Consider the following 14,500-nt stretch of genomic DNA (forward strand, 5'->3'; position numbering starts at 1 on the left):
GAGTAGGCTAAAAGGAAGCTCTTTACTGAACCTGTTGTCAGAGAGCACATATATAAACGCCGTATCTGCCCCTCCTGGCAGAGGCAGAGAGGACAAGCCAGCAGGCAGTGGGGATGCGAGTGGGGGGCCCAGAATAAAGTGATGAACATCAGCTGACCCATGCCACCCTCTGTGACCCAGCAGGAAACCCCGTGTCACCTGGCCCCGGGGCAAGAGTACGGGAGGCAGGTGGGGACTGGGAGGACACGGACAGAGCGTGTAACAGCGGGTGCCTCACCTGCAGAGCCACCAACTCCCACCCCACTTCTCCCCCTACTCTTTCTGAAATCCATCTTCCATATTTGCCACCTCTGCCACTGCTGGCCTCGTTTCCCTAACCTTCCACGCTGCTGACTCAATATCCTGGACTTGGACGGATTAGGCCTGTGGGAGGCCGAGGGGAATAACCGCCGCCTGAGCCCTTGGAAGGACGCCACCGGAGGCAGACTGGGCCTGGACAGGGGCCACCAAAGCCCCACTTCCAGCCGGCAAGCTGATTCACGGCGAGACCTGGGCAGCGTCACCAGTTTCTACTCCCCCCGCACAGGTCCATTCTTGGGGGCATAGAGGGGAGGGGCAGCGAAGGAGAAGCAGGGACGAGGACTAGGAAAAGTCAACTTTCTAAGAGGAAGCTGACGGAGAGAGAGGCTCCTGGAGATTCAGAGTGATGAGGACAGCAGGACAGCTTTGTACCATGGGAGAGCTAGCTAAGCTTCCACCTATGGTGCTGGCATCCCATACAGGCACCAGTTCAAGTCCCAGCTGCTCCACTTCCTATCCAGCTCCCTGCTAATGTGCCTGGGAAAGCAGCAAAAGATGGCCAAAGTGCCTGGACCCCTGCAGTCACGTGGGAGACCCAGAAGAGGCTCCTGGCTTCAGACTGGCCCAGCTATGACAGTTGCAACGAAAGGATGGAAGATCACTATATCTCTCTCCCTCTTTCTCTATAATTCTGCTTTTCAAATAAAAATAAGATAAATCTTAAAAAAAAAAAAGAAAAAGAAAAACAGGATCCCCATAGCCTCCTTCTGGGACAGAGCAGAGTGAACGCTCAAATGAAGACAGACAGGAAGGAAGTGACACGTGCTAGTTCATGAACAGACGCCGCACTCGGCCACACTGAAATGGCAAATGACTTGGAAGACTAAGAACATTTTTCTTGATACCCCAGTTAATAGACTTGCTTAGTACTGAATCCCGATGCAATTAACAAAATCGAATGAAACGTGATGATAAATTGCCACTAACTCAAGCAAGCTCCAGGACTGGCATTCTGGGTCCCAGCCAGGCTGACCATGCCAAGGGGAGGCTGCAAACCAAATGAGGGCTTGACACAAGGAGCACACGTGCACCCTCCTCTGAACTGCATCCCCAGGGTGGCCTATGGTACGCTGGCTCTGCTTCCATTTGCAATACCTGCATCTCATACCAGAAGGCCTGGGTTTGAGCCCTGCCTCTGCTCCTGCTCCAGTTCCTGCTGATGTACCCCCTGGGGGCAGAGGGGAGAACGGCCCCCATCACCCCAACGGGAGGAGACCTGGAAAGAGTGCTGGGCGCCTGCGGTCGGCGTGGCCCAACCCTGGCTGTTGGAGACATTTGGAAGCGCGTCAGTGCCTTGGAGACTCTCTTTAGCTCTGGCTTCTGTTTTTTTCTCTCTGCCTTTCAAATAAGATGAAAAAGAAACATTTACAAATTTTTTTCTAATTGAAGAAATAATGCATGCCCATTGGTCAAAGTTCAGAATATACAAAAGTAGGATGAAAAGCAGGTCCGATGCAACCGCTGCTGGTAGCTTGGTTTAAGTTCCTCCTTTCTCCCCTCCCTGACATCACTAAAACCAAACATCTCCCAGCCTGTTATCAACGCTCTGAGCTGAGGTCTCCACCCTTACACCACTGGGCTGACGCACTAACTTCAAAACATTCCAGAGATCCACTTAAAAAGCCAACTGGAGGCAAAATCCGCCAGTGGCTGCCCACTGACACAGCTTTTGTCTGCAAAAGAAGACCAGTGCTTCCCCTCCACAATATCCCTCATTCCGACTTTTCTCTCATCTAAGCAATCAGCACGAGGAGTGGGGCGTCCCAGCCTCTCGGGTATCAGCGCTACATGGCAGTAACGAGGAGGGCAGCATGCCCGCGGTGGCCTTGCTGGTGACTGTGTCCTCCCAGAGGAACAGCCGAGGGCTTCTAAATGAGACAGTGGGGCCAGTGCCTAAGAATGAGCTTCCAGGGAGCTCATCTCCTTGAACCACGAGCCCGTCGTTTGTCTCAAGATTTATATCCACACTTCGGAGGCTGAGCAACAGAGGAAGGGGAGAGGAAGGGAGGAGGGAGTTCCTCCCACACTGAGTCACTCCTTACAGGGCTGTACCAGACTGAGCCAGGAGCCAGGAGCTCAGTCGAGGTCTCCCATGTGGGCGGCAGGGACAAAAGCACTTGGGTCATCCTCTAGTGCTTTCCCAGATGCATGAGCAGGAAGCCAGGAATGAAACCAGCACCCCCATATGGGATGCTCACATTGCGAGGAGCAATTTAACACACAGCATCCCCAGGCCCACCCCACCCAGCTTCTTCACTGCAGGTAACAAGGAGTTTTCAAAAAAGGCTAAAAGATGGTGGGAACGGCGGGTGAGGACCAAGAACTCTCCTCTCTAACCTCCGCCCCAGCCCGATCTCTTCCCATCTCCACTGCCCAAATCTGCCCCTCGGCGTCTCCCGGGCAGAGATACTGCTGATGGTGACGACAACAAGGAAGAAGAATGGTGATGACGATGATGGCTACTGACAAACGGTCGTGACAGTGGTGGTGATCAGGAATGGTGATGGTGAAGACGGTGCACTGTGATGGTGTGCTTGTACTGGGGAGCCAGCAGGTGGCCCAGGACAAGCCACAGTGGGAAGGAACTTTGGGCCTTAAAGCTGCTTGGGGGTCCCTGGCCAAGAGAACTAGAAGTCCTGGCCAGTGCCACATGGAGCAGCTCACTGAGAAAACCACTAGCCAGGCCACCCTGCAACTCCATCGGGGAACGGCCCACACCAGGAACACAGGGTAACAAAAGCAGTTTGCAACCTCCTCTTCAGAAGAATGCAAAACATCTCCCCCAGACAGTGGGATCAGCTCGCAAGTGCTAAGGTCCTGGCCCAAGAGAGGTCGACCCAGGGCACCTACAGCTGCCAGTCTCCATCATTGATACTGGAAAGAAGACAGATGCCCACAGAGGTCAATGTGGCTGCCACACTGGGTCCAATCCTGGAGGCGAGGCCCCCACAGGACTGTCCAGGCCATTCACCAAGCACAGGACCAACCCCACACTATCGCAGGCTTAGGCTTTTCCTGTGGGTTCTTAGTTAAACCTGCTGCCACAGCACCCTGAGGAGAGGGGTCCAGTCATGCTGCCCTTGGCACGCCGCATCCCAGACTGGGGGCTTTTTCAACAGTGCACAGCCACTCTGCCAGCAGCATCCTTCCTGCAACATGCAGGTGACGGGCAGGGACAATGATGCTGGCTGACACAGGCGAGAGATTCCAAGAGGGTTTCACTCCTCCAGGAACGGATTCCAGGGCAGACAGCACACGGGAAGGCCAGGGAGGGGCTGGCATCCATTCTGTTTCCTGGAAGGGTCTGTGAAATGCAGCGAGTGAGCAAGGCAGATGACAAGCATGACAGGAGCACGGTGCCCCAAACCGCTGGGCCGCCGCCTCCCTCGCCTGCATCCGAACCCAGGGAGGCCTCCCAAGCTCCCATGGGGGATCAGGGTGCTGGTCTCTGTACATCTGATGCAGCACCCCAGGTTCAGGGCCATTGGGGGTGCATCAGGGACCCCAAAGTGCTTCTCCAAGGGTGTGAGGTTGGGTAACTCCAAACAGCAGTTCCCCAGGTCCCAGGAGGTGGCCTTTCCTGGCTTTGTGCACCATCCAGCACCACCCTGCTCTGCACCTGGCACCAGCACAGCCCTCCCCTACACCATGTCCTCTAGGCTCCCAGGCACCATCACGGCCCTCCATGGCATCGTCCTACCCTGTACCCAGCACCATCACAAACCTCCACAACATCACCTTTGCCCTGCACCCAGCATCGGCACAGCCCTCCCCTGTACCATGGCCTCTAGCCTCCCCGGCACTGTCACAGCCCTCCCTGGCATCATCCTGCCCTGCACCCGACACCGGCACAGCCCTCCCCTGTACCATGGCCTCTAGCCTCCCCGGCACTGTCACAGCCCTCCCTGGCATCATCCTGCCCTGCACCCGGCACCATGATGGCCCTCTCCTGCCCTGCCCTGCCCACAACACCGTGACCTTGCACTTGAAGAGGCTACTTAATGGCAGGGGCATGACCACCCCTATGACAAGTCATACTCACATCTGTTGTGCCCTTGCCTTATCTGAGCGGAAGCCTAGACCTCTGGGGGTACAGGAGCCAACTCGGGCTCAGAGGGCATTCCTCAGCTGACAGTGCACAGCGCAGCAACTCCCATGCCCGCATCCTCTGTTGCAACGTGAACCCTTCAACAAGAAAGGAGAGTTCCTGATGTCCACTCCGAAAATCCCCCTTCCGCCAACAGGAGAGAGACCATGGGGACTGGGTCATCTCTACCCAAGTCAGGCCCCATCTCCACACCTCAGCTTGTGCTGAATGGGGTCTCCTCCTCCAATAATCAGGAGAGAAATTCTTCATAACGGCACAGGGTATGGGAGTTCACGGCACCCAAACCCTCCCTTCCAGGACCCAAGCCATTGCCCAAGAAAGCTGGCTGTCCCCTGACCGCTCAGCACTGGGCTGGACCTTCTTTGCTTGGAGAGACAAGAGGAAGCAGGCCAGGGCCAGGCAGCAGAAGGGTGTGGCACTGCCATCCTTCTAGGGGCACGAGAGGAAGGACCCACCTTCGCTACGGGTTCTTCTGCTTTCTCTTGACGGCCTCCGGCTGTTCGTTTCAACTCCAGGCTGCCTCAGATTTTCAATTAAAAAAAAAAAAAATGGCAGGCTATGTGACCTGCTGGCTTAACCACCAGATAAGACTCCCCAGGTCCCTGCAATATCAGAATGTTGAGTGCCTGGGTTCAAGTTCGGCTCAGACTCCCAATCCCAGCATCCCACCAAAGACCCAGGAGTGCAGCAGACAACGGTTCAAGTGGCTGAGGTTCAGGAGTCCGGGACGGAGTTCCCAGCTCCTGGCCTGGGCCTGGCTTGCTTCCAGCTGGTGGGGGCACTGGACAGATGAGCTGGCAGATAACAGGTGTGTGTGTGTGTGTGTGTGTGTGTGTGTGTGTGTGTGTGTGATTCTGCCTCTTGATGGACTGCGATGCCTTTTTAAATTAGTGAGACTGGGTTTGACGCCTTAGGCCTCTGTGTGGTTGCTGAAACAAGGGAAATGCATGTGGCAAGCCTCCCCACCACCCGGCCCCTGTCAATCCTGCCAGGACTCACCTTGGATTCTGAACTCCCACACTCTGCCAGCCCCTTGGGGGCTACAGATACCATAAGAGGCACGGTCATGGGTCCAAGCAGCACCCCTGGCTGCACTCAGGTGTCTCGCGGGGAGGTGGACAAGCACCCAACTCACCCCAGGGCACAGAGGGAGGTCAGCCAGCCAGGAAGGTGGCACACAAGAGGCCCTGAGCCAAAGCTGCCAAGGAACAGGAAGCAAGAAAAGGCAACTTTCCAGAATCGAAAAAGGGACGGGCAGTGGCCACAGCTGGGACCTAGGGACAGAAAGTGACACAACAGGCACACGGATCTTCCTGGGCCGGGCTGTGCTGACAGCTGAATGGCTCTGTGGACTTAGCACTTCCAACAGGCACCCCGTATTGCATATGAATGAAGTGTCCACGCAGGTATTAACTGTTTTAAAAAGAACAGGGGGATTGACGCTGAGTCCTAGCAAGGAAACCCACCACCTGCAACACTGGTATCCCATTTGGGTGCTTGTTCCATTCCCAACTGCTCCACATTTGATCCAGCTTCCTGCTAGTGGCCTGCGAACACAGTGAAAGACGGCCCAGGTCTTCGAGCCCTGCACCCATGTAGGAGACCAGGATGAAGCTCCTAGCTTCAGCCTAGCTCAGCCAAGGCTGCTGCAGCCATTTGGAGAGTAAACCAGCAAATGAAAGCTCTCTCTCTCTCTCTCCCCTCTCAGCATCTTCACCTTTCAAATAAAATAAATCTTAGGGCTGGGGCTGTGGCACAGCAAGTTAACTTGCCACTCACAGTGCCAGCATTACACTTGGGCACCAGTCCAAGTCCTTGCTGCTCTGTTTCTGATCTATATGCCTACTAATACACCTGAGAAAACAGCAGAGGATAGCCCAAGGGCTGGGGCTCCAAGCTCCAAGCTCCAGGCTCCAGGCTTCAGCTCTGGCCACTGCAGTCACATGGAGGAAAAGCCAGCAGATGGAAGTTCTCTCTCTCTCTTTCGCTACAACTTTGCCTTTCAAATAAATAAATACACCTTTTAAAAAAAGGTCTGGGCAAAATGGCATAGACACTCAGGGAACTGTGCCATTCCTCCCCAGCCCCATCACCTCCCGGGAGTCAGCTCCAAGGCCACTTTGTGGGGAAGGCTTCAGCCCCCAGCCTGCAGCAGGTGCTCCGGTCCTTGGCACCTCCCACTCACCACAGCCCAGCCCGAACCCACACCCGGCCATCCCACAGCCCTGCCTGGAAGCAGGGCCCACAGCAGGTGTTCAAAACACGAAGTAGGAGAGCGAACCCAGAAGGGGCGGGGCGGGGCGGAGGAGGGAGATGATGAGATCTGGGTTTTTACAGGGATCTGCCAAAGCTAGGCTGCAGGCACGAACAGGTGTTCAGGCTCAGCACTGTCGCAGCAGGGCAGCCAGGAGGGGACAGAGTCCCAGATGCCCCAAGGTCTCTACTTTCACAAACAGCAAGAAGATACAGACCCAGCCAGGGAAGTGGTCCCAGCTCAGTTCTGCCCACCAGCAAGAGCCAGCGCTGGGCTCCCTCACAAGCCCTTCCATGGCACGGTCCAACACTAGTGAGCCTGGTCCTGGACCATGGGCAGGTGCAAGGAGACCGCGATCTAGAGGTGCCCTTTGCCTGCCCAAGAAGAGGCCTGCTGGCTGCAGCAACGGCAGAACAAACAGAGATGGCGCCAGCGCACGTGAGATGGAGGAAAACTCAGGGGAGGCTGAGTCGGAGGGCCCCCAAAAGCCTTCCTGCCCTCCTCAGGGGCACAGTGATCACAGCCTCTGCTCTTAATAATCTGGAGCCCCCACTTTTTTTTTTAGTAACTTATTTGGAAGACAGAAAGGGGGAGAGAGACACAGAAATCTTTGGGGGAGGGGGATGTCATGCCACGACAGCTTAATTGGCTAACCTTCCACCTTGCAGCACCAGCATCCCATATACGTGCTGGTTTATGTCCCAGCTGCTCTATTTCCTATCCATTTGGGAAAGCAGTGGAAGATGGCCCAAAGCCTTGGGACCCTGCACCCATGTAGGAGACCAGGATGAAGCTCCTGGCTCCTGACTGGCTCACTCAACTCCAGCCAGTGCGACCCTTTGGGAAGTGAATCAACAGATGGAAAATTCTGTCTCTCCTGTCATTCCAATGAAAGTAAATAAACCTTAAAGGAAAGAGACAGAGATAAATATCTTCCACCCATTGGTTTACTCCCCAGATGGTCCCAACAGCCAGGATTGGGCCAGGCCCAAAGAAGTGGACCAGGAGCTTCTTCTGGGTTTCCCACATGGTGCAAGGCCTAAGGACAGGGCCATCTTCCTCTGCTTTCCTAGGAGCAGTAGCAGGGAGCTGGATGGCAAGAGGAGAAGCCAGGACTCCAACCAGTGCTTGTGAAGGATGACAGTATTACAAGCACCAACTTAACACACTCTGCCCCAAAACTAGCCCCCATCGGGCATCTTCTCAGTCCTGGGTGGGAGACCCCTCCCCTGTTCAGGGCACTTCCACTGGCAGGCTCTTGGCTTCCTGCCAGCGTGGGCAGCATGGCAGGCACTGAAGAGAAAAATGACTGCAGTACCTGGGAAATGCCAGCACCAGCTCAGCAAACCATGGATGCGCTGGTGGGTGAAGATAAAAGCCAACAGCCCCGGAAGCTCCGGCTCCCGGTCCACTGCTGGCTGCAAGGCAGAGCAGGCCACCGCAGCACACAAGAAGCCCTCTGTCACGCCTCACAAATGCAGACCTCTGAAATGTAATTCACTTGAAATGACACAGCCAAGGCAGGCCTTTCTCAAGGAGTTACTGCACTTTTCAGATGATTAAAAAGCAAAAGGAAAAAAAAAAACCACCAACTCTCTATGCACCCTGCTCTTCCGCACTTCATCAGTCCTGCAGCTGCACTCCATACGGCCCATGGGAAGTCACATTACACCCGCCCCACCAGATTAGCCCCTGCTTTGGGGGGTGTGGAACATGAAATGAAATGAACTTTGTTTAAATCCTCATGGTTTTATTGAAAGACACAGAGGTCTTTCATTCACTGATTCACTCCCGAAACGCTTGCTATAGCTGGAGCTGAGCCTGGCTGAAGCCAGGAGCCTGGAACTCCATCTGGGTCTCCCACACGTGTGACAGGGACCTGACCACCTGAGCCATTGTCGCCTGCCGCCTCCCAGGACCTGCCATAGCAGGTGGCCAGAATCGGAAGAGGCATCAGAATTTAAATCCAGGCACTCAGCTCTGGGATGTGGGCATCCCAAATGCAATCCTGGCCACCCCTAGCAGACACTCCACCCCACAGCGCAAGGGGCACCAAGGCAGCCCCTATACACATCTTAGTCTCCCCCGCCACTCCCAGATCAGAAATTCAGCCCACAGGGAAAGGACAAGAGCAGCCAAGGTCCACAGACACACGATTTGGGTGAGGTAGCCAGTGAGATGGTAGCACAGTGGACCACCCTCCCCCGGGAAGGGCAGCCTGCTCACCCCACCCACACACGCCTCCTTCCCCAAGGTGCACATGCCCAGCGGGACCTATTCTCCACCACGTGGGATTGGGCGTCCATCCGAGGCCCGTGGGACAGCAGCATTCTAAGACATACCTGTTCCACCCTAGACCAGCTTCCTCCAGGGCTCCTGGACCATCCCAGGTCCCTGAGGGACCCTGGCACTGAGCCACTTACACAGATAGATGTAGGGCCCCGGGAGTCACAGAGAAGTGACAGGTGACCACAGCCTCGAGGCACGATGGGCCCCCACACCCAGCCAGGGAGCTGCAGCATGCTGGCCTCGCCCCGCGTGCGCACCAGAGGGAGCCCACTCCTCCACCACCGATCCTGCGCAGCTCCGCGGCCAGTAAAGGACAGTGCAAGCCATGCTCCAGTTCCTGTCCGAGTTCTCTGGAACGCCCCCATCCAAGGGTGTACCCAGGAAACACACATGCATCCTGGACTAAAGTTTGGGGGTGACTCTCTTCTTCCCAACTTCTCCTGGCTTCTCCAAAGCCAAATGACCTTCTGGGCATCTGATTTTCCCGGTGCCAAGGCTCAGCCATTACCAGGAGTGGACGGACATCCATGCTCTGCTTGCAACAATGGCTGTGGCACGGAGACCCCTGCAAGCAGGTGAGGCTGCTTGCAAGCCAGGCTGGAGGAGGCCCCAGTTCTTCCCTCTCTCTCATTACCCCATAAAACCTCCTGAGCCCAGTCATCAGAGGCTCTTTGGAAATGATAACAGAAATAGGTATACCAGCCGAAGGCTGGTCAGCTTGAGACATGAGGCCGGCCCCTGGCTGAGTACAGTCACACGCACAACTCACTCTCCCAGGAGAGAAAGCCACACTGGTTGTAAAAAAAATACATATATATATATATATATATATATATATATATATATATATATATATATATATTCGTAAGTGAATCTGATTATGGGGGGGGATGTAGGATTCAAGGCAAACACCATTCTCTGCAGGAGGATATAAAAATCATTTGATGAAACACGAACAGGTGGCACCCTCAGCCTGCGCCAGCCATGCACCACAGCTTGCCATGACGTCCTCCTGCGCGGCCATGGAGCTGAGCCCTCGGGTCTCAGTCCCCCTGAAGACCACACAAAGGGCCCAAGCCACAGAGGTTCTGCCCACCGGGTCCTAACACCACACCCACCGGCACCTGGGAAACACCACGGAGCCTCTCCTCCTCCCTGGCTCAGGGCTCCACTCTGCCAGCCTGGGGCGCCCAATGGGTGGGATCCTGGGCTGTAGAAGCAGCCAGTTCTGGGAGCAGGCTGTGCTGGGAGCTGGTCGCTGCGAACAGCTCTCTCCAAAGGGGGGAGGGGGCGGGGAATTCGAGGGTACAGCGGCGTGCACACCACCTGTGCCTGGGTTTCCAAACGAAATGGTTTGAAATGGTGGTGAGGAACAAATGGAAGGGTCTCCCGAGGACCCCCGGCCTCCTGCCCCCAGCTGACGGTCGGCAAAGATAAATGCCTTCCTCTCCGCGCAACTGCGCCAGTGTGCGGGCCAAGCCCCGCAGCAGACCCGCAGAGCGCGAGACGCACCACCCTCACAAGGGGCTGTGGGGCTCCAACGAGCAGCACCCCCAGGGACGGCGCACTTGTTGAACAGAGAAGCCCTAGGGCAAGCGGGGGCTGCCCACCGCGCTGCCAGCCGGAGAGGGGTGGGCAGCCCGCGGCCCTGCACGCCGGAGGCCGCGCCGTGCACGAGCTGAGCGAGCAATCAGCACACCCGCAGCCGAAACTTTCTCGAATCTCCTCGCTTCGCCGACAAGTTGGGGATGGCAGAGACGCACAAGCAACGCGCAGGGGGCGACGAACAGGGAAAAAAATGTAAATCAGAGGTGGAGAGAGGAGTAGGCTAGAGCGGCTGATCCGATTACCGCAGCACCTACTATGCGCGCGGCACAGAGCTATCTTTAGTGCGTTCCCTTTTCTTCCCGCACCACTGCCCCAGGGAGAGGCTGACCCCATTCGAGAGCGCGGTGAGTCCGGCCCGGGTCAGGATCAGGCTGCGGCTGTTTGCCGCTCCTCGGTCCCGGGAGGAAGGCAAAAGTCGGCGCCGCGCCGGACCCCACCCCTGGCCGGAGCGCACCCGCGACCCACGTGGGCCGCGCGTTTCTGTTCCCTGGTGCCCCAGCTGCCCTCCCAGGCTCTGCACTGCGCCGACGGGCGGGGACTGGGACACAGGCGTGAGGGGGCTGCCCGCCCACGCCCACCAGCCACCCCCGCGCCGCACACAGCTGCTCACACCCGACAACGGCCCCGCGACGCATTTCCATAAACGCAGTCGGAAATGTACACCCCCCCAACCGCACACACGGATCCTCCCCACACACACACCACGAACACGCGCCATTCTGGAGACACCGGCGGCCCTCGGGCACCCACAACTCCACAGCGCGGGGGAAACGCGAGCACACGCAACACAGTCACTCACGTATGCACACGCACATACATGTACACGCATACACACACACGCACCGAGGAGAGCCCGATCGCCACGCGCGCCGGCTCTCACGCCCGCAGCCCCGCGCTCCCCGCAGCCGCCCCTTCTCACCGGCTCCGGCGCAGGACGCAGTCCGCTGGCTTCCCGAGCCCAAGTTCGGCCGCGCGGGTGCTGCGGCGGGCGCGGGCCGCCGCCTGGGACAAGCGCCGAGGCCGGAGGGAGCTAGGAGCGCCCGCGTCCGTGCGTCCACAGCCACCGCGCCGGCCCTGCGCTCATCGCCACGCACAAAGACAAAAGGGAGCGGGCAGCCAGCGAGGGGGCGAGTGGAGGCGCCGCCGGCCCGCGTCCGCCGCCCGCCGCCGCGGCCCGCCTGCCAGCGCCGGGAAGGAAGGGCCGCGAGGGCGGGCCCCGCAGGCGGGGGCCGGGGCGGGGCCGGCGGCGGGCGGGCAAGTTTCCTGCGGACCCGCCCCCGCCGGCCCCGCCCCCGGGGGCCCCGGGGCGCCCCCCGCACCCCGCCCCGCCGGGAGTTCGGGGCGGGCCGGGCCGGGGCCGATCCCGCCCCCCTAGCCCTGGGCCTCGGGCCAGCGGCGGCGGCGAGGCGGCCCCGGGAAGGACGGCCCGCCTCCGCAGGAAGTGCGGCCCGGCGGCCAGCCCCGGCCCAGAGGCGCGCGCTGGCCCCGGTCCCTCGCCGCGGCCAGTGTCCCGCGTGAGGGTGTCACAAACACACACACACACACACACACCTGGTTCCGGCTCAGGTTCCCCAGACTGGCAAGCTAGGCGAGTCCCCGAGGCTCCGCAGCTCTCCGTCCCACCACACCTGCAGCCCGGCCGGGACAGGGGCCGAGCTGGGGATCCTCAGGCTCCCGGCTAAGGAGGGGGCTGGACGTGCGGGGCTCGCCGGGTTCCTGGCGGAGCGCGGCGGCTCTCTCCTGCGCGCTTGCTATGTCTCCTGCGTGTGGCACCTGCAGCGACACCTCCCCCCCCCCCCCCGCCCCAGGCATCCCCGCAGACAGGTAACCACAGAACGAGCCGGCGGCCAGGGGAGGCTGGAACTCAGCCTTCTCCACCAGAAACGCTGCGGGAGCGGCTGAGGGGAGACGCGGGAGGAGCCAGGAGGGGGCCCATGCCCCTCTCCCTCTTCCTCAGCCTAGTCTCTGCGCCGCGGCCGGAGCCACAACCTAAGGCCAGGGGCTCCCAGCAGCCCCGCAGCCGGGAGTCACACAGCCTGCGCCACCAGCGTGCCCTGGCTGCCTGCTTGCCTGGCAGGGACCCGCCGACCAGGACTCTTGGTAGCTTCCGTAGCATAGGCGCCTGGAGGGTGGAACACTCTGCCAGGTGACCTCACAGAGCACCAGCCACTGGGTTAGCCAGGGTGGGCTGTGTTAATCCCCCAGTCCTCACTCGGCTTACCCTCGGGCCTGAAATGGGGAGGTGCCAACAGGGGCTCTGTCCTGGCGCGCTGCCGGAGCCAGTCGTAGTTTGACTTCCAGGAGAAAGGCGGCTGCGTTGTCCTTGTAAGCACAACCAGTAACCCAGTCTTCGCTGCGCTGCCAGCCTGAATCAACTAGCTGTAGTGCTGGCTGCTTCGCTTCCGCTCCAGCTCCCAGCTCCCAGTTCATGGGCCTGGGAAAGCAGCCCAGGATGGCCCTCCCACGTGGGAGACCAGGATGGCATACCTGGCTCCTGGCGGTGGCCTGGCCCTGACCCTGCTGTTGCAGTCATTTGAGGAATAAACCAGTGGATGGAAGACCCCCCCCCAACACAACCCCACCCCCGCTTAAAGAGAAAGATGGAGCCCAGGGGGCTACACGGAGACGGCACACATCCATCGTTTCTGCCACATTCATTGGCAAGGATCTGCTGCAGGGCCCACACCTGGCTGCCAGCTCTGGGAGGCATGGTCTTCCCGAGTGCCCAGGGCAAAACAGCCAGCTGGGGGAGCAGGTGCCAAGACCCTGCCCCAGAAACTGAGGAACTTACTTAAAAACTTAAAAAAATAATAATAATAACTTGGTTCAGCTTTGCCATTGCTCAGGCGCACTGCCCGCCCTGCTGAACCTACAATCACAAGCCTGGCATTTCAGGCGTCTCTCACACCTGGCAGGTTGGCCTCTCCCCTCCTGTCCCCGCTGCTCCTTGCTGATGAGAGCCGCCTGCCCCTGCCCCCCCATGCAGCTGGGTGGAGGCAGGGTCGCCAGGAGGCGCGTGGGGACTTAATAAACTAGAGCATGAACAAAAGTGAGTCCAGATGAGGTGCCGTACTCCTCTCCTGGGGCAGCTGCCCTGAGTTCCACGAGCTGCAGGGCCCAGACACCAGAAATGAACTTCACAGCTCTGGGGGGCTGGCACCCTGAGACCAGCCAGGGGGCAGGGCTGCTGCGGGCAGTGAGGAGCCTCCCTCCTGACACTCCCACGCATAAACGCCACCACGTGCTGCCTGCGAATTCACACAGCGTCTCTGTTCCAATCGCCTCGGTTTTTAAGATTACTGGATTCGGAAGGCAGACAGAGGGAGAGACTGAGAGAGCAAGATCTTCCATCCACTGGTCCACTCCACAAAGGCCGCACCAACCTGGGCTAGAACCTGGAGCCAGAAACCCCAGCCCAAGTATCCCCGTGGGGGCAAACGTCCAAGCCCTTGGATCAAGCTCCACTACTATTTGAACCAGGCCACCCAGAGAGAGCTGGACTGGAATGAGTAGCTGGGACTCCAACCAGTGGTCATGTGGGATGCCGGCATTGCAGGCAGCAGGTTTACCTTCCATTCCAGAACACCAGCCCCCGTGAAACTGAAATTCCATGCCTATTCAATCATGATGACCACTCCAAGAACCCAGTGGACGGGAATCGGTGCCTGTCCTAGCGACACTTAGCATAACCTAAGGTTCATCCGTCATTTCTGAGGCGGGGTACCATTGCCCCACAAGATGTGCAGGCCGCACCTCCACACCTCTTTGTGTACCCGTGGGAGACCCAGAAGAAGCTCCTGGCTTTGGATGGGCTCAGCTCTGACCGTTGGCGGGTGCAAGTTCCCAAGGCTTTGGGCCGTCCGTCCTTGACTGCTTTCCCA

The 14,500-nt window shown here is 58.6% G+C and overlaps 2 protein-coding genes across 4 annotated transcripts in view; one reads left to right on the top strand and one right to left on the bottom strand.

The window, feature by feature from the left end:
- The window catches only part of HPCAL1 (hippocalcin like 1), a 67,087-nt gene extending 55,299 nt beyond the window's left edge, over positions 1–11,788 (bottom strand). Inside the window, exon 1 of one of the 3 annotated variants that reach the window (XM_058668283.1) lies at positions 11,539–11,788. The gene's annotated coding sequence lies outside the window, so the exon portion shown is untranslated. The remainder of the gene's footprint in view (positions 1–11,538) is intronic. The other 2 variants (XM_058668281.1, XM_058668280.1) reach the window with 2 other exon arrangements.
- Positions 1–12,009, top strand: part of LOC131481047 (collagen alpha-1(I) chain-like) — a 55,566-nt gene extending 43,557 nt beyond the window's left edge. Inside the window, exon 2 of the mRNA XM_058668284.1 lies at positions 11,544–12,009. Within this exon, the coding sequence (XP_058524267.1) occupies positions 11,544–11,994 (451 nt within the window). The 3' untranslated portion in view covers positions 11,995–12,009. The remainder of the gene's footprint in view (positions 1–11,543) is intronic.
- Positions 12,010–14,500: the final 2,491 nt, after the last annotated feature.

This window comes from Ochotona princeps, chromosome 8, assembly GCF_030435755.1.
Source record: "Ochotona princeps isolate mOchPri1 chromosome 8, mOchPri1.hap1, whole genome shotgun sequence".
In the NCBI taxonomy this organism is placed as follows: domain Eukaryota; kingdom Metazoa; phylum Chordata; class Mammalia; order Lagomorpha; family Ochotonidae; genus Ochotona; species Ochotona princeps.